A 27,743-nucleotide genomic window follows, 5' to 3' on the forward strand; every position below is an offset into this window, starting at 1 on the left:
CGAAATGGTAGCGCTTCTGTGCAGCGGGCGCAGGCAGCGACACGTCAGGGAGGCCGAGGAGAAGTCGGTTTCCAACCCGATCGTGATGTAATCTCAGATAGTTACAGTCAAAACATAAAAACAAGTCCTTAAAATCAGCCTTAAATCTTTTCACCTTAGGAGAACCTTCCATCATGAGCTCCGTCTGCGGAGTTACAGTAGATCCATGAATTTATATGAGATAAATGTTTGTTTGTTTGTTTGTTTGTTTAGAAGTTTATTAGGACAGTGTAAAATTACATTAAGCACAGAGGCAGAGATGTTTGTACCAGATTGTGGCTCATAGCTAATTTACATCTGTAGTCCTGGACAATACAAATATAAAACTGTACAAAATAGACAATATATATAAAATATACAGATAGGCAATAAAATAACTATACAATATATAAACAGGTAATAAAATATGTATTTTGCAAGTTAACTTAGAGAGTGAAAGCGCCATTTTTTTTTTTTTTAGACCCTAATAGTTCATTTATAATTATCTGATCAGAGAAAAAGGGCCTGCTAGTAAGAATCAGAATCAGAAAAACTTTATTTGTCCTCGAGGGGCAGTTGGGTAGTTGCTCCAAAGTTAACCCTTGCGGGTCAAGTGACCCATTACCATGTTTAGCTGTAGAAAAAAAACACCTTAACCTATTTTTTTCCAACTTGAAATTTTATGACTTCTCCAAAAGAGACCCCATAATTAGAAAAAAGTGATATTTCTTTTTTGTTTACGTTTCCACGTGGGCTGTGCACCACTAGGGTACAAAGATTGTCTTGTGGGTCATTTTTGACCCGTAGGACAAGAGGAGTAAACACAATGTTAAGATCGCACGAGGGTTAAAAAAAGTAAAAAAACCCAAATTAAATTAAAAAGAAAAAAAAGTGAGAAAAAAGAAAATAAAGACTACATAATTAATAATTAATAAAATAAATGAATTAAAAAATATAATAAAATACTTAACAAAATTGTGCGATATTGTGCAAATTGTCGAACAACCGAATACATAATTAATAATTAATAATTAATCAAATAAATTAATTAAAAAATATAATAAATTACTTTACAAAATTGTGCAAAATTGTGCAAATTGTTGAACAACCAAAAAAAAAAAAAAAAATGAACTAAAACATTCAATCACAACATCCAAAAAGCGGGCAAACAGCGTGCAGGTAAACGTCGCCATCCGCCGAGCCGCCTTCCCGAGCGGAACGGGGTGACTAAGACTTTCCGGAGCTCTAAAAATAAAGTGTTGTGCGCTGATGTGATACAAGCCTCTCGCAGTTAGCAAATACCCGGCTCATGTTCTCCACGGCTTCCACGAGACAACAGGGATCTCTGTCTGGCGGCCCCCCCGGACCCTGCGCCCTCGTCTTCCCGTCTGACTGCAGAGACTCTCTGTGTTTCACATTCAAAATGCAGGGCCACAGTTAGACCAGTGGAATATATGTGTTGTGTTTTCCTTTCATTTGCCCTCTCCGCTTCTCTTAGACTCCTTTATTCGCCGCTTCATAACAAGTCGTTTTTCCTGTTTTCCAGCATGAGGACATGCCGTTCGGAGGGGGGGGGGGGGGAGGGAGGGGGGGAAGGGAAGTCCAGAAGTGGTAAAAGGATGATGAAATGTTCATCAATTCTGTCAAAAGATGATGTGTTTCCATTGATGTCAATGTAGGGTTGCTTTGAGTCTGCATGAGTGAGTAACTTGCAGGCGTGAGAGACGCGAACGCTGCGAGCCCGTCTTTTTTTTTTTTTCCGAAAGGAGACACGAAGGTGCAAACCTTGTATTTCGGAACAACACGGTTACATTTTGGGAAATTTAATATTTGCTCGCTTGCTGAGAGAAAAGGTGATGAAGGAGCTCAAGGCTAGGGTTCTCAACACACACACGCACACAAAACCAGATTTAAGACTTCCAATTTCAGTGACATACATAGGAGAGGATACAACTTTCTAAATTATGACTTGCAAATGAATGTAAATAAATGCAAGGGGGGTAAATGTGCTTTACATTTGCATGAGTTCTTTGTTGAACCAGTGAGGCCCAGTCAGGGGAGGCAGGAGAGGCCGTGCCTCACTTGCCAATTTTGGGAAGGAAATAAGTAAGTAAAATAAAATGAAATAAATAAAAAAAAGTAAAATTTGAAAGAAAGATTTAATGGTTGTATTTATCATTGACTTGCACTATAAAGCTATTTTTCATTTAACTTTACCAGTTTTAGATTACTAAAACTATTACTTTAAATACTAAGAAGAGACCTGCAGTGAGGCTGCGGACTGTTGAGCCTCAACGTCAATTGCGCAATGACGGCTGCCTCTCTGTATCTCGCTATTAAAATGTTTAAACCCTTTTGTTATAAGCACTACATTTCCGATGTCCAGTGTTTTTTGGTAAACAACTGTTTGTGTGTGTCACTAGCTGCTTGTGCTGAGTGATCATAAAACAGCTGCAAAGAGCCACTAAGTGAGGCACGCAGTTCTCCTGCCTCATGGTAGGGGGCGCTGATGATTTCCAGGGAGTCTTCTTGCGCCTTGTAAATCTGATTGCAATGAATTCAGTGCCTCACGAGCCAAAATCTAAATACTCAGACAATATTTACAGCTAGAATTGGACCAATTATAGTTCCTGGTCAACCAGGTCAAGGTACGTCGTGATGCTTATTGTGGCAACTGGACTTAATTTCACCTCTCATACGAGAAGCTTCTTCAGTTCTCACTAAACAACTTGTTGTTGGTCCACGTTGCAAGGAATTCAAGTCCGGTTGCTAAAACAAGAAGATTTCACCCAGACCTGGATGACTGAGAACCTCCACAGATTGTCAATGAGCGAGTTGTTGTGCAGCCATTGGTTTGAATTGGGTTGTTATGCCGATGTGTGTGTGTGAGTGTGTCGTAATGAGTGTGTCACCTGAGTTGAAATATGCATCGGCAGCCACTTTTGTTAAATCCGGGAGACCTTCATCGAGCAGGGGAGGGAGTCTTCAACACAACCTTTCACCTACATACAACGCCGTGCTGAGATCTGTCCCGAGACGGCTCAACACACACACACACACACACACACACCCACACACACACACACACATACCCGCAGACCCGTCTGTACCCTGTAACTCACCCGGAGAGATCAACAACCCGAACCTGGCGACTCCTCGGCGCAAAGCGACAGACCGGACGTCTTTGGTTTGACTCAATTTAGGCGTTAGCGTTAAAATTGCGATTCAGCTCCAACTCAGGTGCGTCCATGGAATTCTTACCTTTATCCCCCGAACAACATTAGCATAACATCCCCATTCAACCCCGCGGCTGCACGGCAACTCACTCATTAACCGGATGAACCCTTTAAACCGACGCCCGACCCCAGCGGTTACACACCGGAAACGGTCTATTAGGACCGAAAAAGGCTTCCAGGGTGAGCGGTGGCAACGTCTTCAAGGAGAAAAAGGAGAAAAACAAGTTCGGAGTCCGTGACAAGATTTGACAACGATAGAGCTGGTATTGCTGGAACAAAGAACGTCCTTGTTCTAATTCTGTTACTGTCATTAACCGTTCGACTCGGTGGAGTTTATCAGCGTTTTTTTTTTTTTTTAATTAAGATGGAAAATAATGATAAAACATGCGGAGCTTACAGGGGAAAATACGGCTATATTTAGTGAAAATCAAGGTGTGTGCCTTTTCACCAGGAACAAGACGTGTGATTCTCTCCTGCAGATCAGATTAATTCAAAAAAATAAAAAATAAATAAAAAAAGAATAGAAAACTGCATTGTCATCTACTTTGCCAAAGACAACCGATGAAATGTAAATGTACTGTAGATGTCTTGAGAGGTACGAGGTCGAACACGCCATTCTAAATACCACAATTTGTATAAATAAGATGGAAAATAATGATAAAACATACAGAGCATACGGGGGAAAATACGTCTATATTTAGTTAAAATGCAGGTGTGTGCCTTTTCACCAGGAAATGAGACTTAAAGCCAAATGAAGCAGCAAGGCATGCAATGAAATTATAATTATTATAATTATTTTTGCACAAAAAGACAAAGGAAAAAGACGTGTGATGCACTCCTGCAGATCAGATTGATTCATTAAACATAAAAAAAAAAAAAAAAAAAGAATAAAATACTATAAAAATAAGATGGAAAATAAGGATAAAACATGCGGAGCATACAAGGGGGAAAATACGTCTATATTTAGTTAAAATGCAGGTGTGTGCCTTTTCACCAGGAAATGAGACTTAAAGCCAAATGAAGCAGTAAGGCATGTAATGAAATTATCATTATTATTATTATTGTTGCACAAAAAGACAAAGCAACAGGACCTGTGATGCACTCCTGCAGATCAGATTAATTCGTAAAACATAAAAAAATCAAAAAGAAGAATGAAAAACTGCATTGTCATCTACTTCGCCAAAAACAACTGATGAAATGTATATGTCTGGAGAGGTACAAGGTCGAACACGCCATTCTAAATACCACAATTATGTCTATGTGGGCCTTTTTTATAACTTTAAAATAAGTGAAAATATACATTTTTTTTTCTTTTTGGAACGTTCCCTTACATGCCTATGGGTTTGCTTTATTTGGACAGCTTTAAGATCCACACGTAGAAGACGTCAATCATCCCGTGTTCGGACGGTTCCGCGATTCACATCTGCGACGTAAAACGTGATTCGCCGGAAACGTTGTACAGTTAAAGTCGCCTTTGAACGAGACTCCAAACCCGCACAGGAAGATGATCAAATGACTACAAAAATAGCGCCATCATCATTTGGGAGAAACTATTTTTGCCGCAACCCACGTGCGCTCAAACCCGAGCGTCGGCCGCTACGGCTCCCAAAAACGCTTCGTATTGTTTCTTTCGTGCCACGACCGCCGTCTGGCACGAAAACCCGTTAATCACAGGTTAAGCGCGGCTCGCTCGGCCGTGAACGAGAAACCGACCGTACTCTGAAATAAAGATGCAGCTGTAAGGAAGGCAGTGGAATCCCCAGCTGCTTTTCAAAGGAATTTGATAACCCGCGGGGCAGAAAGCATCCAAAGGAAAAAGAAAACAAAAGAAAAGTTAGACTGTTCATCTTTCAGCTCTGGCCATCTGCCAGAGCAACGTGTTTAATTCTGCCTCGATCATCTATAATTGACCTTTTGTTGACAATGGCGAGGATTAACTTCCCATCCGTCCAAGTGCAAATTAGACGGTTGGCGTTTTTAAACCCCCCCCAACACACACACACACACACACACACACACACACACACTTTTAACTTTGGACGGTTGTCAAAAGATGTATTTTTAGGCTACAGAGCTAAAAGTTGTGGCTCAGATTTTCAAAAGAAATTTTTGATGCTTGAACGGGATGTATCAAAGTCTTACAGAAATATATGACTAAAGTTGTAAATAATGACTCATTTTTTTTTTTTTTTTCTCCATTTTCTCTATTTTTCTATTTTGTTTTGTATACTTGTGTGGAATTATGGAGCCGTATTCCATCAAGCTCGAACAAATGCGATTGTCAATATTCGGAAAAGTGACCTGTGAAAATTTTGCAGGTACTAGTTTGGAGACTGAATTATCCCCTGATTTCATTTAATTAAGTAGACTGAATGGAGCAGTGATAAAATTAGCTGAATTTTAACCCAGCTAATTTTAGAGTCATTTTTAGAGTCATTTTTGCCAATTTTCATCACACATGTTAAAATCTTTTGTCATGGAAATATCAAAACTATACAAATATATTCAAGTAAATATATAAATATATATATAATTATATAGATTATATATACATATATATATATATATATACATATCCATATATGTACGTGTGTATGTGTATATATACATATATATACATATATATATATATATATATATATAAACATAACATATATAAACATAAATCATATATATATATATATATATATATATAAATACAAATATATTCAAAACATTTCGGGAAAATGTATTTTTTTTAGGAGACCCATCGTACACAAAAAAAAAAATTACAAAAATATACAAAATATACAAAAAACATCAGTGAGTCCTGAGTGTGACTTATTGAATTGCGGGGAATAGATTATCATATCTCATATTAAGGAACATATTAAATATCTTCACATACTGGTGCTGTTAGTCTGACTTTTTCCATCTTCAACAATCAGATGCAAGTCACATGTAAATGTTTTTGTTTTTCGGAAAAAAATAGGAGTGTGATGAGACCATCAGGGCTGGAAGAACGTTGCATATAAAGATAGGAATTTGTCTCCCAACGGTCCAAATTATTATACCTGATGGGATTTTGAGCATAAGTGATAAAAGATGGAAAACGACCACAGAAATAAAATGATCGCACATCTGGTGCTTTGTTTAGCGTTTTAAGCTCCGGCGCTTCTGATATTTCCAACAAATCCCCGATTTGCGGATGTATTTTTAACATATCTATCACATCCTGGTCCAAATGCATCAGCGGGCATTAAAACTGCTGTAAAAACATTCAGGGCGAATTCAACCGCGCCGGCCGTCGAGACCAATCAGCGTCGCCGTCCTCCGTGCGCATTTTCTTAAAAGCATCATAATTGCGTTCCCTCTTTCCTACCTGGAATGACCTCAAAAAGGAATTTTCCTCCTTCATCGCCGCTGATGGGATGCTCGGACACTTTGTTTCCCGGTAAGAAAATGGCCCCCTGTTGAGAAATCAAGAGCAGACATTTTTTTTTTCTGTAAATATCCCCAATACAAATGATTTAACGCTGAATATCAAAAATTAATCGCCCCGCCGAATTATCTTTTTTCGTATTCTTGAATGCGTGGTTGAAAATTCAACACTATTCAGGATGTAATTTATTTTTTTATTTTTTTATTTATTCTTAATGAATCCAAAGTGAACCGGACATCAAATTCAACACAAAAAAACGTTCGCGATTTTATGACGGGACGCAGACGAAGCCACCGAGGTAAAAAGGAGAGGCTAGCGATCGGCCCCTGCTTTGCCTGGATTGGAAACCCGGACCGTCATGGGGGTCATTAGCGTGACCTCAATCAGGGCGAGCGCTAATGCGGGCAAGATGTGCACCGGTGACAGCGTCAGCATCAAGGACCCACACATGTTACCAGGATCTGAGGGGATCTGGTTCCTTCCTGCTGAGAGGGAGAGCTCTTTAATGAGCCATAGCTGTGACAACCAGGAAGTGGAAACCCTACCTGAGGGCCCCCAGATGAAGTGATTTAAGGGCAGGTTATAAAAAAAGGGGGACAGATATGCGCCAGAGTGGAGAAGGGATAAAGGGTGAGTGTGTTTGATGTGGTTGCAGAAACTATAAATGTGTGTTTTTCTCATTTTGTTTCTGTCATGCACATTGTAGTCCGCCGATTCAAAGGGGGCGGGGGGCTTTCAATGGACTGGGTGTGTGTGTGAAACATGAATGTGTACTTTTTTTTCTCCTTTAGATGTTTATGTTCAAAAGAAGGGAAGGGGTTGCGTCCCCCCCCCCCAAAAAAAAACCCTTTCTGCCCTCTCACGCCGTAATGTAAAACCCCTACATCCCAGATATACCCGTCCTAAGTTTGTTTGCCACACTTTCCATAATCCGATCCTCCCCTCGGGCATTTTTTTTCGCTGCAGACAAAACTAACCACCCTTATATTTACAGAGGAAAAACAGTAGCACGTCCCCGCAGCCAAACCTATTCCAGCACATCTCATGCATTTCTATATTATGTCATTTTTAAATGACACAAACCTAATTATGTCTCTCTCAAAGTATTCCATGACGCACAAATATAAGGGAGCCTCTGCGGGAGGAAACTCGCTCCGCTAAGCAGCGGCGCGGCCTGTCCTGATGCTTTTTCCTAGTTAGTTTACATCACGCCAAATTAAATTAGCTGAGTTCTCAGACGGCTTCTGCATACCGGGATTTGGCTTGTGACTCCAGCTCAGTTCACAGAAGACTTTAATTGTTATTGTTCTGGAAGATCCCGAGTGTTATTATATTAGTTTTTTGTTCCAGACACACAAGTGGGCCCTTTGCAAGCTTTAAAAAGTAAAAATAACTAAAATTTTTTCATAATTATTCTGTATTATTTGGTTATTTTTTTGTGTTATTTGTATATTGGACAAGTGTGGCGACATCGTTCTTTCCGTTGCGAAACATAAATAATAATTTTTTTGTGTTATCTAAGTAAGAAGGACAAATGCAAATGTGAGGATGAGACGATCACGAGCAGCGGTGAAAACACGCATCCTATGATTTCGTAAGATTCTTCGTATCTGGGCGATGTTTCTTATCACATGACTCGCAAGTTGAAAGCTAGAACTCCGTGCTTTACCACGCAAATTGGTAGAATCCATCTTTATTATGGGTTGCATAATGAAATAATTTTGTCACAGCAGCAAATATGAATAAAATATGAATATAAATATAAATAAAGAAATTATGAAAAAAAAAATCCACAAATAAATAGCAAAAAAAAAAAAAAAAAAAAAAGACAGTAAGGGTGAAAATAGACAACCCAAACTAAAAAAGAACATAAACAGACAAGATTAAAATAAATAAAAAAAAAAATAGGCAGGATGCGAGTGGGCTGAGACCAACAAGGATTAAGAGTTGAAGTGAAAAACAAAAACAAAAAAAAACTCACTAACCCAAGCTTACTGTTCCGTATATTTCCTGTGCATCGTGTATTTGCAAGTGTATTTGCAGTCCCTACGTCCTCCATTGTAAGTCGCTTTGGATAAAAGTGTCTGCCAAATGCAATGTAATGTAATGTAATGTAATGAGTTGGGTGAGCTAGTGAATAAGTAAACGAAGCAACTTTGGCCTTCATTTTTTTGTCCCGTCTTGGAACATCATAAGCGTCCGGCGTATCAGAAATCTACCGAGAAAGTGAACCGCTGGTATTTTTCAGCTGGTATCATGCAAGGATCGCAGCACCTGGTTGGCGAGATGCACTGAACGGGATCCCGTCGCTTCCAAAGCTAATCCAAGGGGCCACTTGCTGTGTTGACTTTTGGTTATGACATGTATTTAAAAGAATTAATGTCAAAGTGACGTTTTCTGGGGAAGGTTTTGAGTGGCTCATGCTGCTAAAGAGGGTGAGTGGGAAATTAAAGGGCACTGAAAGCATCCTTGATAAAAACAAAAAGCCTTTTATTTTCTGAATTTCAATGTTTCTGCTGCGACACGCCACCTATTTATATAAAGAAAAGCCACAAAAATCTAATTTCTACATAACTTTTGTTCTTTTACATCATCTCCTTTCAACTGGATGACTTAAGTGTAAACTGTTTTTTAACATTATTAAATATTTTATTGTTAAATTTAGTTTAGTTCTGATTGTGTATTTTTCATCCTCACTGTTCCTTTATGTTGTCCATTATTATGCCTGATGATGTTGCTGTCTCTCTCTTTCTATCTTTATTCATATTTATATTACTTTTTTTTTTGACATTACAACTATTACGCTACTGTGACAAAGGAATTTCCCCTATGGGGATCAATAAAGTTTATCTTATCTTATCTTATCTTATCTTATCTTATCTTATCTTATCTTATCTTAAATGAATAATGAAATTATTATTTACGTCCGGAGAATACAGGATGAACTACCTGTTGCTTCTCTTTTAACATGCAATACTTAATGAGTTTATATTCCATATTTCCACAGATTACTTTTTCATTCTTGTATTCGATAACACTTCGTACATGTATTAATTGTAATTTCATTTTATTTTTTCTATAACTATTCTATCAACTCACTATGAATGCTCGGAGACCAGATGCAAATATCACGCTTGAATTTCCAGTCCCGGAGATGAGACGCTGTGCAAATCTTTGTGCGGGAGAAACTGATTTCAGATTGCAAACAGATAAATAGTCACAGAAGTCAATTAGCCACAGGTTGTCGGGTCACGGGGTCATTTGAGTGCTCATTTAGTTTTCCCCGCTTGATCAGCAGCCCTTTTATCCGATAATTACTGTTCTCCAGCCTCGGTGGCCTTTCGGATGCAGGAAGTCAAACTCGGTGGGAGATCTACGATGAGCGCATCTGTCTGTCTGGGTTTTTTTTTTTTTTTTTTTTTATTCTTTTTTTTTATTTTTTTTTATCGCTCAGTCTTTTTTATCTCTGCCTGCTATAAGATCTGCTCGCTCAAGTGGCAAAGAGGTGCTTGAGGCTGTTCTGCTCCATCGGTCCATCAATTCAATAAATATCATCATTATCCCCGCCGCTGCAGAACGGGGAGGTGTGAACGGCCGGCCTGCATTCAAAGACGTTTCCAAAGATCGGTTGAATCCGAAACTGCGGCCTTTAAAAACTTTCTGTTTTCTAATTAACACAACATGGCGGGAGAAGTAAAGGACTTTGTTATCGACTCGGTGGAGTCGCTAGGAGACGATACTTTGAGGGGATGGAGATGATAAACAAGGACCCGATGACAACAACAATGTTGGTGATAAGAAGAGAGAAAGGAGGTCTTGAGAAATATTACAAAAAACAAACAAACAAAAAAAAAACAAGTGTTTCCAAGTGTATCTTTGTGCTTTGTTGGTGTTTTTGTTATTAAAAATAAGATTATTCCAGAGGACTTTCAAGCGGAAAAACCCCAAATATATATTAAAATTAAAATATATTTATAATAAAATATATCAAAATATCAGATATTTCAATTGTTATTGCGCTGGCTCGGTTAAATTTTGCAATTAGAGCTCCTGACTCGGATAAGAGTATAGTTTTTTTTTTTACAAAAATGTATAGAGAACATACAAATCCCGTGACGACCTTCACACATGTTGGTCTTTAGTTGAGTAAATTAATGCATCGCATGTCGGCACTAAGAAAAAAAAAAAGTTTAATCTTGCATTTACTTATCAAACAGTGCCGTTGGTTGTAATGCAATCCTAATTAAGAGAGAGAGAAATCAGAAATCATCTTAGATGCCTTTTTATCATTAGATTTGCACTTTGTGCTCATTTGTAATCTAATTAAATAAAGTAACCGTCTCCGGATTTGCTACTAATCCCCGTGCAAGGAGAGTTCAAAAGTACCGCAGAAGAAACATGATAAGAATAGTATCTATTTTTGTGGAAATTAACCAACACATTTTATAGGAGTTACGGCTCATGGAAAGCGCAGGGTCGATTATTAAAAGCTGCAAGGTTATCTAAAGAAATAGGTGAAAAAGCGAGCGCGTACAAAATAAACAAATATAAGGTAAGTAAGTCAGTAGCTTGCAGCAAAAACATCAATGTTTGTGCTGCTTAGGTTGCCTCCTTGTTGTGGATCCTTCTTTTTTTTTTAATGAATATATATTTTCTCATTTCCATCCAAAGAGAAAATCTCTTAGAAATGCTTTGTTATGATTTTTCCTCCAAACAGTACGGAACATCAGTGGGGCTTCCTGAGATAGAAAAAAAAAAAAATCTTTCAATTCCTTGGAGTTGAATACCAACAACTGTTTTCATGCATAACAATATATTCAAATCCAAGTAACCAATAATAGTTCCACTGCAAAGCGGAGAATGTGTCTTAATATAACCTTATTACCGGTGAAAGAGAAGTTCCTATATGTCGAGTTTTTAAGTATTTTCGGAAAACGAGCCCCATCCGCTTGTTTTCCTCTGAGACCAATAAAATATGACCAGGTAATTTCAAACTGACATGTCATTGCAAAGGTCGTCCCGCTGATCTCTGTGCGTGACCATGTGGATAATCCTCTTCTTTTCACTCAGCTTTATTCAACCGCGGTTTGATTGTGATGAAAATCCGGATGGTTACGATTTAATCACTTATATAAATGTCCCTGTGCTAAGTGTTGGTAAATAGCTGATAATATCTTATTAAACCCCTATGAGATGTCAATATCAGACACAAGGGAAGCATCATGAAGAATGAAACGGAGTAAAATGCCTCCAAATTGAAAATAAATGATAATGAAAACCAATAGCAACTGTGTGAATTTAATACAAATTTAATATATTTCATCTATTTCCATTTGAAGACCAGTTTATTATTTGCTATAAATAACAATCACGTGCTTCTACTAATTTACTATTAATAAGTCCACTATTATTAAGTCAAATTCAGCTTTATAGGAATAGAGAAGACATTACTCACATTCCCACGGTGACATGAAATTAAAGAATATAATAATAATGATCGAGTGCAAATTAGCAGTGAAGTGCGTTATTTACAGTAAATAGTAAACTTCTCAAGTTAACATTACCAGCACAAAAACGTGATGTCACCATGTCTTTGTATATATTTGCATAAGTTCATCATAATATAAAGACTGTTACCTCAGACCTGCCAGCTCCGTGTTTTTTAGACTCATCCAAACTTTTCACTCAAAATCAATTTTTCACATCAACCGTCTGCATCCTATTATTGATGACGTGAAAGTTTCGTTTAATCCGGATCGGCCGAAGCATCAAAAATTCAACTCCATTGTTTCATTGAAATCACTCTCAAAGGTCACCTTTTCGAAAAAAGAACATATTCCAAACGGCGTTACGCAACGCTCTTCGATTCATTCAAAGCGTCCGGATCATATTTTCCAAATGAGATGATGTGAAAACGAAGGCTCCGTCCTTGGCCCCCCTTCATCGGTTCGCGAAGAACTACGATAAATCACCCAACGCGCGGGAGAGCGAAGGTCCGCTACATGTGCGCGCGTATAAATCTTATTAAAGGCTATGCATGTTTTGTCAGACATGGATAAAACCATTAAATCTAAAAAGCGAAAATTTAAGACCCACCAGAATTAGGAGGTTGTAAGCAAGCGGTCCATGAAGAATCTGAGACAGGGGTGTCATTTTGGTCCCAGGGGCCACAAACCGGCTAATTTGATGTCAAGGGGGCCGGACGGATAAAATCATTACCGAGAAGTAACGCTAATTTTTCCCTTGTTTTAGTGTAAAGGAGGTAAACAGGTAAATTATAAAAATCTTTATATGTAATGAACATGACGAATTAATATAAAATATTAGAATATGATGTAATAAATATTATAATATAATATTAATAATATTTTTAATAATATAAAATTAATTAAAATGAATATTAAAAAAGAATTGATGAAATTACACCCTAAAAATATTGTTGTGTTAAAAGAGAAAATCTTGTCACTGTGGGAAAATTTGCCGCTAGAATTTATTAGAAAATATATGGTAGCATTTATAAGAGAATGTATAATCTTTACAAGGCAAATGGTGGCTAATCTAGTTATCAAAATAATCTTTTTAATTTTGCCATTTTTTTTTGTGCTTTTTTTACTTTTGGTTTTTATAGAAATGAGTAAAGAAAAGATTATTTTAACAATGTCACAGGACGTTTTTTCATCAAAAAATCATTTTGTTTTCAAATTTTGAAGCAAAAACTACTTTGCAAAGTTACCTTTTCATTTTTTTCTTACCTGTTTTTCTTTTTTTTGTTTGTTTTTGAAACCCCCTGTATGAAACCCCCAGACACATGTAATTTCCAGACCACTGAGCGCACCTGAATATAAGCCGCACCGGCCAAAAATAACAAATAAATATATGTGTACATATAAAGGCCGCATTTGTCTATAAGCCGCAGGTGTCCAGGTTGTAAAATGAGATATTTTCACAGAATTTTTTTTTTTAACTGTTAATTGAATACAAACCGGTAACATCCACAAATACTGGAAATGCTTTTTTTTCAGTATAGTGCCTGAAATACGGCTGATGAAAAAGATGTATGATAAATAACACAAGGAAAGTCCATCCGTCCGTCCATTTTCTATCTTCGTCTTCCTCCCGCACACTTAAACCGTTAAATTCGTCTTCTTCGCTGTCGGAATTGAACAGCCTCGGAATTTCACTGTAATAATAATAATAACAATAATTGTTCAAATAACATCTCTATATTATCCCTTCTGTAAAAGACATCTGTTTAGCCATGGTTCCGTCTGTATATTGCCATCTATTAATAAATACCAATCACTAAGTATTTGTACATAATCTGCAGAAAACAATTATCCATCATACTTGCACTTGTTGAAAAAAAAAAGCATTTATTCCGTAAATACTGCTTTTATATGTAAATATCAAACATTCTATACATATGCACTTCTGCTTTATGCACTTCTGATTAGATGCTAACTGCATTTTGTTACTCTGTGTGTCTAATAAATATGTGTAATGACAATAAACTTGAATCTAATCTAATTAATTTCATTGGTCCGACGTGATTTTTGGCGTCACTAAGCCCCCGCTAAAAAAAATCCATAAAATTAGCCGAATTATTGTTTAAGCCGCAATGTTCAAAGCATGTGGTAAAAAAGTAGCGGCTTATAGTCCGGAAATTACGGTATTTAAGCAGTTGCCTAATTACACTTCCAAGAGCAAATCTTAAATTATGATTTACAGATTTTCAAGTTGTTCATCGTGCAGCTTATCCAACATGAATACACACTTTTCCATCCCGGTGCAGGACACACACACACACACCGAGACGCCAGTGCCTCCGCTCCTCTGGTAAAATTAGCATGCAGTTGGTTTCGCCGAATTCTCCGCGCCATCTGCCGAACAAGGAGGCTGCGTATTCCTCATTAACTATTCCTCGGTTGCAGCGGCGCTGTGGAGTGTCGAAAGGCTCTACGAGGAATCTGTGATCAAGAGTACAACTGATAAATAATACCGGGTACCTTTTTTTTTTTTCTGCAAAGACTTTAAAGTCCACAAAGAAATCCAGAGATCAAACCTGACTGTCACAGCGCCGCTTCGTCGAGACAGGCGTAGAAATACAGACGGATGAAACGAGACGTTTCTCAGCAGTCTACACGGAGCATTGGATGATAAATATTCAGGGCACTCTGAGTGTTAAAACTAACTAAAGAGATTAAAACTACTTGCTTGAAGCCTCCAAATACAGTATTTGATGCAATGAGGGGATGAATAGAGGACTGTAAGGCCAAGAGCCAAGAGTCTGCAGAATGTTAACTAATTCATATTCAAGGTTCACGTCTTTTATTTTGAAAATAATCCATAACATGTTCAGACCCCGCAACGCAACATTGATGCTTATTTGAGGAAATCTGATAATTTTTTCAATTATCCGCCATATTTTGTCCTGAAAATATGAACGCGTGACAACTCGCTTTGCACAACTTGCCATTTTTGCACCGCCAACCACAATTGCCCTGATTTCGTTCTTCATTTATTTAATGCCAGTTACATGTTGTCTGTTTAGCACCATTAACTGTTTGCAGTTGTTTTAAAGCAGTCAAACTACGGCCTGTGGGCCATAAACGGCGCATTGGGCTTTTTAATACAGCCGGCCTGAAATTTTATACAATTCAATTTTCATTTGTTAGGGTGCAGTGTGTTACTTTTTATGTTACTTTTTTTTCGCTTTGCCCTTTGAATCCCTCTGTAAAAATGAGCAGATCAAGGAAATGGAAAGAGTGTTCCGAGTGACAACAAAATATTTTTGTTGTGGTTTTCAAAGAATACGATATCAGCCGTCACTTTGCCAAGAAGCATGCTAACTATGCTAGCCAGCAGCCACGGCTCAGAGGTTAACGGCTAATTTAAAGACTTTTTTCACCAACAAACCACGATAACAGAGTCGAGTACGGAAGCGATTCATATACTGGCCTTCAAATTAGCGATTAGCCATGTTTTGAACCTCCGGAGGACGGCATATAAGATGCTGCCGGTGTTTGGTTCAACCTACAAACACCAAAAATTCTCAATCCTGGGTGGAGCCACAACAAAAGTAACTCCAGACTTTGATGCACTGGAAAAAAAATACAAATCCTTTCACTCATCGGATTGTACGTGTACTTCTGTTTTATCTATGTCATCGATGGCTGGAATGCAAAACCTCCATCTGAAAAAAACACTTTTTTCAGGAAATGAAAAAAACATTACCGCATGGTCTTTGTTAAAGATATTCAAGATTATTCTATTGTTCACAGACTATGTTTCTATGTTATAATTTAAAAAATACATAGCATGCATTTTTACTGCTGACAATGCAGATAAGTGTTTTTTTTCCTCATTTTTTCTGCTTCATTGTGCACATAGGAGTTTTGTCATGTGACATTTATTTCAAAAGAAAGGGCGGGATAATCTTGCAGATAGACTGATAATGTGGAGCCATCCCATTTCTCAACGTCCAATGCAAAAACCCAAAATCGAAAAATTTTTCAGATAGGAGGTTTTGCATTCCGGCCATCGTCATGTATATTAGTTCAGACAATATACATTGTTCCTGGCCCGACCTCACCAAGGTGTTATTTTCCTTTTTTGTACCAGCTACATAAAAATGATAACAAAATCATTATAAAAAAATTGTAAAAAAACAAAATAAAATTCTACTCATAAGCCGCCATTATTGTTTACGTCATAAATGCTTGCTGGGTAGTTGACCTGGGCTAGGTCGCATTCATTTTACCCTACAGTTAAAAATATTTCATCCTATTTCTTCCCATTTGAACCCAAGAGAGACGTGAGCGAGGAGGATGACGCCGAAGACAGAAGTCGAAATGAGTTTCAAAATCAAGACAAACGAAGATGCAAAGATGCAAGAGTCGGCCAAAGTCGGCGGTGAGCCTGCGGCAAATGCGTTGCTATGCTAACAGAGAGTGTCTGTTTTGAGGAGCTCCACTTTTTTTCACCGGCTGTTCGCTGCAGACTTAAAAACCGCTGTGCTGACTAAGAGACTGGGTCGTTTCCGCAGAAACTTTAGCGCGATCGTGAAAGAAAACTTTGGCTTTAGCATCCGTTTAAAGCTGTGTAGCCTAGCATCTGTCCCTTTGTTTTCTTTTGGACAGGATATTGCACCCAAAAGCGTCACAATGTGGCGTTATAACAAACTATATCGCACTGTACCCACCCAAAGTTCACGCTAGCAGAAAGCTAATGTGACCATAACCATAGCACGCACTGCGCTAGAAAAACATTGGCGGCGCCCACTGAGTAAAACAGGTGTTTTAAATTGTGATATTTTTTGAGAAACAACAATGCTTTGTGCTTTTTTTAACAACACATTCTAGTATAAGACAAATAGTAAAGCATATTAATGCCTATTAGTCCTCCCAGGCAGGGGTTCCCGCTAAGTCGTCCGAAGCTGTTTATACGGACGCATTAAAAATGAACCCTAGTTAAAACCTCCTATATGAAATTAGTCTGGTGTTATAGGGGATTTTAAAATAATATTCAGCAACCATATAAATTCATATCCAGGTCCATGCAAAACCTTTTTATGATCCATAGCGTAACCCTGTCAAACAACCTTCTTTTCTACAATTAAATCCCCAACCTGTGTCCCGGCACGCTCGTGCAAAACAGCCCCAGGAATTGAATAGTGATCAATTTTGTATCCAATAATTATAAATTGAAAATACTTTGCATGAAAGCAGCTGACTGCGCATCTGTCTTCACGGCACGTATCAGACTTTCCTACGCCGGCTCGGGAAAAACAAACGCAAAGACACAGTCGGGAAGGAATGCGGTGTTGTGCTTGTGACACCCTGGCTTTGCTGCATTTGGTTCACCGTGTGTTTTACTCACACCGCCAGGAAAATATGTAACATTTTGCAGAGTGACATTATGCAGCGTTATTACATAATGCGCCGGGAGAAACCTGCTAAAGGCCCACGCCGGTATCATTTACACACAGGGCTTGAGCCAACCAGGCAAAGGTTAGAGTAACACAATGTCAGGGAGTAAGAAATAAATTTTATGCGATGTACTGAAAGCTTCTCAATCATACGATTTTACGTTTTGGCGTCATTTCGTCGAGTTTATACGAGCGGTCAGACCCGGACGCGGCCGTTAAATTCACGTCCTGGCTGCGAAACAGAAACCCGGTGGGCTGATCGTGCACAGTATTTAGTTTCATTGGCCCGGCGCGCGGATTACGACGGCCGACGTTTACAGGCGGCGCATTTGTGAACTCCTCTCGGAAACGTCATTTATCAAGATTATGTGACATCTCTCTGCATCAGACTCATCAAAAAAACATTTCGCTTAAAAAGAAAGAGGTTTACGATCCATTAATTTTGAACTCGCGTGATTCGGTTACGGTGCACGGACTAAGCTGCGTATCGCAGGAAGGCAAGGTTGCATATCAAGTTAGAATCTATCTTTGCCGTGATGGATTACGCTGCATTTTTAGATCCTTTTGCACTTGTTATGAACCCTGAGAGATGGGATAGAGTGTAAATCAAACCCCGGGCACAAATTTGAGCCGCGAGTCGTGGCTTCGGGACAAAAAGAACTTGCGGAAAATGCGGAATGTTAGGATTTCAAGTCAATGGGTGTGTTTAAGTCATTCTATAAAAGAAAACCCAAACATATTCTTTCATTCCTTAAAATCACCACTTGCCACTTGCAGGTAAAAACACTCATTTTTATTATATTCTATTAAATTTTATGACATTCTTCTAATCATGTCTCAAAAACTAAAAGTCTGACTTATTTTAGAAACATCACCAAAACAAACCCGGAGCTGATTTTCCTTTTCATCATGAGCTACATATTAACAGAATAATCATTTTTAAATGGGTACGATTTTCCCCGGAAACCGATGACCTTAAAGCAGAAATTATTTACGACAGGAATGGAGAAAGAAAAAAAAAAAAAAAAGAAGTGAATTTAAACCCAGCTATTGTCTGAGGTTATGATGTCAGAATAAAGAGCCCCCGCATCCATGAAGGTCAAGCAAATGCTGCGCGAGAACGTCACAGCTATGCAGAGCCGTGGCAGCATTTCATTAATTCTCAAATGCTGGAGGTCAGCAGAAGCTGAGCTGTTAAAGTTTTTTTTTTTCTTTTTTGCGCATTGTTAACTTTATACAACTCATCTTTAGTCATCTCAGATAATTTCACCTCATTTCAGATGACTTCGGTTCGATAAATATTAATAACCGGCTCCGCGGTACCCTAGTAATGTGTTTTAATTTCTCAATATATGACAATGTATTGGCCCAGTGTGTTCGTCCATTCATAATGTTACCTCATTGACTCCACACGCGCGGCTGACTGGTTTAAATTACAATAATCATACCAAAGCGCCCACTAAATGAATACTCTCTCTGTTTACGGCGCTGGCGGATGAAACTCGAGCGAGAGTGTGTGTGTTTGTGTGTAAGAATGCGTGCGATTGCAGGCGTGCCCGTCCGTGCGCACATCCCCGCGGACGAGTGAGGGCAGGCCGATGGCATGTTGACGCTAAGCCCACACGTGCCGTACCCTGTGCGCGCCTCTATGTGACCTTTCACCTCCATCTCGATCCCATTCTTCAGATTCCGTGCGTTGCTCTGCGAGGTTTGGCCCGACTGCGTGGAAGACAGGACGGCCCCTTATTGGGGGGGGAAAATGCCAGAATCCAGCGGCGGGCCGTGCATTTTTACACCTAGGCCTTCGGTAATGCTACATTTATCAATCCACCCCTAAATAACAGCTATAAAACCCGTTTTATTATGCAGTTAGCGGACTGAAAGTGACAGACAAATGCTTTTCCTCGCCGCAACGGGCCAGCTAGCTTCGGCATTGCCCGACCTTTCTTAGACATGTCCAGCTTTTCTTGAAACGTCCATCTTGAAAATAGTCTTGGCAATAAATCTGGAGCCACATCCATTTCTTCTCTTCCTTCAGCCGTCATGGGTTGACAAATTAGCTATTATATCAACGCTCGCTACAGATGCTAGTACACTCTGACTATCCAATCAAAGGGCGTGTGACACGTTGACGTTACCGCAGCCTTCTAGAAGGCCTTGGTGTCGCAACTCAAAATCTGATCGGTTGAAGCAACAGTTTCACTGACCCTTATTTTTTGCGAGAGCGCCTGTGAATCTGATTCTTTGACTTTGAGCCTGCCTGGCAACAAATAATAGCTGAAATATGATTGGTTAAATGCTTTAGTCGGAAAATACATGTCTGGAAGCAGCACAGCCAAGGAAAAAAGCTATGAAAGAAAGCGGACAGACTATTCGGAATTATTTGATAAGTATTCAGGACAAAATGTAATTAAAATAGGTTCATCGTTCAGATATTTTTTAGGCCAGCAGAGAAGGCGTTGCAGGTCCTGATGGCCCACCACTGATAGAATTGCACTAATTGTGTTTTCCATCCGGAGTTGTCTGAGGAAGGATCAAATAAAATTTCAACTACACTTCGACTGCATTTGGGATCGGTGACAGACAAACACAGAAACGACGGGCGGCCATATTCCAACCATCACCGACCCCAGCTGGAAAATCTCATTGACTTGGGTGATAACGTAAACTTTATCGATCCCCATTGGGGAAATTCTTTTGTCACAGCAGCGCAACTGTAAACAGCATAAATATAAATAGAGAGACAATAAGAAAATAGCAAAAGACATCCACAAATAAATAGACAGCAGAGAGAACAACAAAAGCAACAACATCAAGGATAAGAATGGACAACAGAATGGGAAAAAAAGCGACGGAAAAAAGCAGGGAAGCCGTCACAGCAGCGTAACAGTTACGTGTTTTAATAAATATGAATATAAATATAAATAAAGACAGTTGGAAAATAGCAACAAAAAAAAAAAACACAAATAAATATAAAATTGAAAAAGACAGTTAGGATGAAAATTGACAACTAAAGTAAACAGAGTTTTTATTAAAATGTCTCGATGACATGGATGGATTGCAGTGATTTTTCTGAAACCCCACCTCCAGTTACTTTGCTGCTTAATTCCAACTTTTTTATTTATCTATTTAGAGTGCCAGTTTGAAAGTGAATAAAAAAAAAAAATGGCTCGTCTTCTTTGGGTTCTATATCAGAATATCGTCATAAATATCTGTCGCGGCTCTCAATAGGACCCGGTCGTCCTATTGGAAAAGGCATCGGCTCGTGACCCGAATTCACAAAGTTATTTCTAACAACCCTGAGCTTCGGGGCTGAGCTCCGTCTGGTTGATGTGAAGCACATCAGAAACTCCCTTGTATTTCACTCACACCTTCGGCTCCTTTTCATTGCACGAAGCTGAAAAACACACCGGTGGAAGCAAACTGCACTTCTTCAGCGTTCTTAGTTACAAAAGTTGTTGCACAGAGATGATCACTAACATGTCAGTGATACATGGAATAAATTTCCCCCCAAAAAAACAAGAAATTCTGATGAAGAAACTGTTAATATTAGAGTTTATAGTGAAAATGATGACCTCATCCTTGTTACACAGTACAATCTGGAGTAATATCACATTTAAATGGAGAGGCAAACAGGATTATGTTCATTGCAACTTTTGCAATGATAACAATAAATTTAACCATTAAATGGGTCGATTAACAGTTGACTAGACACTTATGACAATTTACATCATCAAATTTACATAGCAATACAACTTGCAACCAATGGGTGGCGAGATAAACACAAAGACGTTCCCCGCAGCTACAAAAGTTACCATGAAGGTACATTCAAGATTGTAGACGAGTGAAATGATCTGCATAAACCGTTTATTCACACAAGAATTGCCGTTTTCCCGTCAGATATCTCTGAATATGAAGAGAGAAGCCCGTACGACCAAAGCTCGTATGTGCAAGCCCGAGCAGGTCGCGAAATGCTGAAAGCACGTACGTGCAAGCCCTCCAGGAAAACATAGGGAATGCATTGAAGCGTCTGTTGTTTTTTTTTTTAAAAAAAAAGATTTTACATGCGAGATCTGACTGAAAATCGTCCCAAAAAGGGGCGGTTCCGATCACGCTGCAGTAGAACGTGATTTTAAAAAATATTTCTTTTTCTATGATTTGGTGGCGGTGCGTCGCCCAGGTGGCGTTCCTGAACAATCCCCTGATTCTGAATACGTTTTTGTGGAACACATGTGGGATATCGGGGGTTGGTTTTCGGGAAATGCACGAGGCATCCGTCCATGTTTTGTGGCCTTTTCTGGGATTGGGGTCCAGTTTGGTTGGTAGCAGACAAAGAGTCAGTAGACTGAATATTACACTGTAAGTAATTCAGTTTACACCCCTGCTTTTCATGCTCACAATGACTTAAAGTCCACTTTTCACCTTCCAAGTGAAGAAAGAAATTCATCTTTGTGGATTCATGCGAGTTTGACTTGAACGTGGGCGATAGAAAAATACTTCTTTCAAGGTTCCCTCTCATCCTCGTCCTACTTCAGTCCTTCCATTCTTTCTTTTTTTTTTTTTTTTTTTTTTTTTTTTTTTTGTTCTAGCCTGTGCTGCTCCGCTTCAGAGGTCATGGAGATTTGGAGCGTTTGAAAAACAAAAAAAAAAAAAAAAAAAAAAAAAGAAAAAAAAAAAGAAAAAAGCTGTGCCTGACCTAGTTTTATAAAAATGTCCCGTTCGCTACAAAAACAAAAAAAAACAAAAACAAAAAAAAAAAACAGCAGTTTTAGGTGTTTAAAAATTTATGTTGGTTTTGTCCCAGAAGCGGGAATGGAAAGCAGAAACATGTTCTCCAGGTAGCCAAAATTATCGGAGAAGGATAAACGTAGGTGGCAAATGTAACATGGGATAACAAATTGCTCCCTGTCATTCGCCACGAGTTATGACCCCTCTTTGGCGTTCGAACCCGTCCCGCCGGGATGTTCGCCGCGGCCCGAAGTAAAGCAGAGCTACCGATATGACGACGCCATTCAAATCCGCCGCTCGGAGGCGGGAGCTCTCCAGAAATAGCGGCGAGCGCGTCTCTCCCTGCATCTGGACGGGCGCCCACCTTCAGGTCTGGAGCTGCAACCCCTCGGCAGAATCCCGCCGCTGATGTGGGTTTTTTTGGGGTTTGGCCGAGCCGGAGACGCCCGGGAAATCGGCCAGACAGAAAAGTGTGGGATGCAGAAGATTTCAATTGTGTTCAAGTTTCCTCTGGAAAAAGAGGATATTGTTTCATGTGGAATAGATATTAAAAAAAAAAAAAGGCTGTGGAACTTGTCTATTTGTCTGCACACAAAGAACAGAGTTTCTGGATAAAGAAAATAACTTCAATCACGAAAGAATGAAAAATTTGCTAATTACTTACTGATTAATGAATTGGCAAATTATAACTAATAAGTAAAGCAATAAGAAATTCCATTGTTGAGTTCAATAGACTTAAATGAAACATAATCACATCCTTTTACAGGAACAAGTGTGAGGCACAAATGGACTTGAAATCTGAGTAAAAACAACAGGAGTCTTTGTTTCGGTTTGAAGCGAAGGAGGAAAAAAAATGTCCTTTTCGCCCGAGACTCAATTTCTGATCGGGTGCAAAAAACGACCAAAAAAAATGAAAATGAAAATAAAAATAAAAAAGGGAAGTTTACTTCTTCAGATTGTAATTGATCTGTCCAGTGGACAGTGAGATATTTCAGAACAGGTTTTACTTTCCTGCTGGGAATTCCTATAAACAGAGCTCGTATTTTAGGAAATTCCAGCAGGCGGGTCTCGGCTTAACTACTAAAAATGTTACATATATTACACTTTATTTATCACTTTATAAAGTAATACTGAACTTATAAGTCTTCTCTTGTTGCCCCCTTCAGAACATCATTTATGTTCAATCCAAGCTATTTTCATCTTACTTTTTTCCAGAAAAGCGTATCTACATATAAATGTATAAATGTATATATGCGTATACACACACACAAAAATATACACATATACATACAAATATATGTATATATATATATATATATAGTATATTCACCCAAAGAGTCCAAAAAAAACAAAAATCTACAGACAGTAGTGTTTTTTTGCTGCAGGTGGTGATATGATATCAAGGATGTTAAAGATATTTGCATTTCTAATATGATGTGTGGAAAAATGTGAATGAACAACAGAAATTATAGTATTTGAATATATAAAACAATACAAAAACGTTTTTGATCGTTTATCATTTATGATCGGAAAATTAGCCGCAATGTCCCGGATTTGCACGCGAATATTGACTGGAATTTTACTTTTTAACACACAACTGCGACGACAGATTTGCTCAACTGTTGGTTCGAGTTATTTAAAGCAGGTTGTTTTTTCTTTTTTTGTGTAAAGAACAAGAGTCATATAGGCCCGGGCTTGTGGAACCAATTATATATTCCATCCCTCTCACTTTTTTTTTGCCCCGTAATAAGAATCCAAAGTCCGTCTGCCCTTTTTCTTTTTCTTTTGCCGCCCGGTTACGGTAAACATTAAGAAACGGCCTCGTTGTCTGCACGCCAGAGCCGTAAGAAGGCGTTTGGACTTGACCTTCAGCTGGATGTTATCTCATCCCTGTCATCTTGTTACTGGATTTATTTTTGTTGCAAAATTTGTCAGGCTTTTGAAAGAAAACCTTTTGTAAAATACAAATAGTGGAAAATAAACAAGAAACAGATGCATCCTTGAGTTAAGAAAATGTGCAGCAGGGAATTTCAACATCCATGCTGATTTATTGGAAATTACATTAAATACTTTTTGATAATGATGCGGTCTGACATTACTGGATTTATTTATTTTTTTGTAAAAAGGCAAGAATCAACGATATTTTCAGACACTGCTCTTATGACTCTGTGGTTTAATTCCCGCTAGAGCTTGTTATTGTTAACCCTGCAGGGGTATCCTTCAAAAACCTTTTTTAGAACATTTTAGGAAAATATTTCTATGCTGTAAGCTGGATCCATTGGACCAGAGAACCAGGTACACCCTGGACTGGTCGCCTGTCGGTCACATTTAGAGACAAACCTACAACAATTCACTCTTTGATTGACACGTCTGGTAAATTTTGGGCTCCGATGAACCTGCCGCAGGACGAAAAATGGAAAATGTAAACCCCTACATGATGTGCTTTAAGCATGACATGACTGGGATAGTTTTAGTATATCTCCAGTTGTACCGCTTGACAGTTTCACCGCCCAATGCTGGGCTTACACTTAATGATTTTTGCAGTCGCAAACTAAAAACTGGAAGCCGGAAGGAAATTTTAGGAGTTTCCCTGGAGTCCCAACGTGCTCCCGTCATGTCGGTTTTTAAGTATAAGTTGGTAACCTGATCCTTTTTTCCTAGTCTTGGGCTTACGACAATATCAAATATCGATATTGGGTTTTTCAGTCTTTACGTTGACGTAACGCAATCCAATTCAACCAGAACAACCAATAGATGACCCACAATAAAACCAGAAGTTTGGTAGCTAGCCCGAAAGCGACGGAAAAATCCTTTTCCTCGCTGGAACAGGCCTGCTAGCTTTGGAATTGCCTGACCTTTCTTAACAATGTTGAGCTTTTCTATAAAAGCCTGTCTTGAAAATGACTTTTGACCATAAATCTGCATCCAGATCAGTTTCTTCTCTTCCTTCAGCTATCATGGGTTGACAAATTAGCTATCATATCAACACCACGATATTTGTGTTCATGCTGCTCGCAGCCCGATACCTCTGGCTAGTACACGCTCTGACTGTCCAATCAAAAGGCATGCGACACGCTAAACGATACGGTAACCTTCTAGAAGGCTTTCTAGAAGGCCTTGGTTTCCAAACTCCAAATCTTATTGGTTGAAGCAACAGTTTCATCAATGTGTATTTTTGCCCGAATCTGATTCTGCAGGCTTCCCAGACAGATTTCTTTAACTCTGACACTCTGCCTGACAACAAATTATTGCTGAAATGTGATTGGTTAAATGCTTCAATATTAAAATATATATCTGGAAGCAACACAGCCCGGGAAAAAGCTATGAAAGGAAGCGGACAGACCATTTTGAATTATTCAATAAGTATTCATGGACAAAACATAATTAAAATCGGTCTGTGATTCAGATATTTTTTAGGCCAGCAGAGAAGACCTTGCAGGCCCCGATTGCCTACCTTTTTATAGATGTATACTTATATATATCTATGTAGGATAGTTGAAGAGGCTTGTTTTGGAGCTGGGGGAATTTGAAGTGGTTGATGTGGTTGGTGATTGTGCAGGTGAGAAGGGTATGTTGGCCTGACATGTTTTGACTTAGACATTAATACTGATATTCCAGTGCTTTTGAAGCAGACTAAAGTCCACAGATTTAGCGGATAAAGTCCGCAGTTGAAAGCAAAAGCTTTCAACTGCTAATGGCATCAACTAAGGTCAAATGTAAGTGTGTGACCAAAGTCCACACAAATCTCAAACATCCATTTGGCTTTTTAAGATATCACTGATATTTTGAGACAAAACTATCTCGCTGTGTTAAAGGGTAGTCTACAAAAACATTTTGTTATCCACCCAAAAGCCGGGGCTCTGCCTGTCCATCCGCTTTGTCTGTCACTCATTTTTTCCCCTTCGATGTGAAAAACAAATTTTTAAAATGACATTTGGTGCAGAAATGTTTCCCAGAGTGATACATCATCTTGTTTTTAGATCACTGTAAAACAGAAAAGAAACCCCAAACATGATAAACTCCAGGCTGACAGAACTTTAGCTGTATTTTCCTCAAATAATTCCGGGTCACCCTCGACAGCCAAAGGATGACCTACAGTTTTTACAAGGACGTATAAACATGTGGTTTGTGTTGTTTCATTTCTTTTTCCCGCTGTTCAATTTCGCATTCACGTGTTTGGATCCATTTGTTTTAATATTTTTTTTTTTCGGACTCACCAGAGCTTTGGTCTCCTCCTCGTCTTTGTAATAGTAGAGCTGCTCCCCTCGCAGAACAAACCAGCGGCTGTGCCAAGTCTTGACAAAACCTCCCTGCTTCCTGAGCCACCCACATCTGATGACACTCTCCCTTCCCTGCCTCAGGACCTCCGTGGCGGCCGGGCCTCCGCCGCGCTGGGGGCTGCCGTGGGACCCGCACTGGTCTTCCATCACAGCGGCTCTGCGGCGTAAATGGGAAAAAAAAAAAAAAAAAAAATGATCACCTTTATTTTGAAGACAAACACAAAAAAAAAAAAAAAAAATTCCAAAACCCCTCAGCAACATATTTAATCCGGATGTACAGAATGGCACAGAATGCTGCAGCACGGTTGGTATTCACTCAACCCAAAAGGGCTCATGTTACACCTCTGTTCATCCAGTTGCACTGGCTACCAGTAGCTGCCAGGATCAAGCACAAAGCCCTGACCCTGGTGTTCAAAACCACCTCAGGAACAGGTCCAGCATATCTGAAGGAAATGATAAGACCTCATGCTCCCGGCAGAGAGCTGCGTTCCTCTAATACAAACCTATTTGCAGCACCTTTTGCTCGCTCTAAGCGATCTCAGGCGAAACTGTTCTCAGTTCCACTACCTCAGTGGTGGAACAGACTTCCGGAAGCAACAAGACTAGCATCATCTATCTCAACCTTCAAGAAAAAAAAAAAATCTCTTTCAGGACTTTTCACTGCGCTGATGCCCCAGATCAAGTTAGGCACCAAGTTAGGCTATGCAGTGTGTGTGTGTGTGTGCACGTATGTGTACGTCTTTGTCCTAACAAAAAATAAATAAATAAATAAAAAAAAAAAAACAGCTTACTGTTCTGTATATTTTCTGTGCATCTTGTATTTGCAAGTGTTATTTGCAGTGCTTATGTCCTTTATTGTAAGTCGCTTTGGATAAAAGCGTCTGCCAAATGTAATGTAATGTCATGTAAAACTAGATTTACGCTTAAAAAGTTGATAAGGGCTTTTTAGCACCGTGGTTACCGCAAACAAACGCCAACATGCAATTTCTTCCTAAATAGTAATTTTTTGTTGGTCAAAAATGAGTTTTTTGACCATGGTTTTTGTTGAGATGGTCAAAAATTTCATGTTATGCTGCAGTAAAAGCATTAAAAACCAACCTAGAGAAAAAAAATAAAAAATCTAAATAATCTTT

The 27,743-nt window shown here is 38.9% G+C and overlaps 1 protein-coding gene across 2 annotated transcripts in view; it reads right to left on the minus strand.

Annotated features, from left to right (window-relative positions):
* Positions 1-27,743, minus strand: part of arhgap24 (Rho GTPase activating protein 24) — a 76,324-nt gene that overhangs the window by 36,418 nt on the left and 12,163 nt on the right. For both annotated transcript variants that reach the window (XM_086151985.1, XM_086151986.1), the window contains exons 2-3: positions 26,548-26,767; positions 6,616-6,703 (exon numbers count right to left, since the gene is read on the minus strand). In XM_086151985.1, coding sequence (XP_086008111.1) covers positions 6,616-6,703; positions 26,548-26,757 — 298 coding nt within the window. In that variant the 5' untranslated portion in view covers positions 26,758-26,767. The remainder of the gene's footprint in view (positions 1-6,615; positions 6,704-26,547; positions 26,768-27,743) is intronic.

This window comes from Fistularia commersonii, chromosome 9 (genome assembly GCF_037954325.1).
Source record: "Fistularia commersonii isolate RoL2024-O1a breed Wild chromosome 9, RoL_Fcom_v1.0, whole genome shotgun sequence".
Classification (NCBI taxonomy): Eukaryota; Metazoa; Chordata; class Actinopteri; order Syngnathiformes; family Fistulariidae; genus Fistularia; species Fistularia commersonii.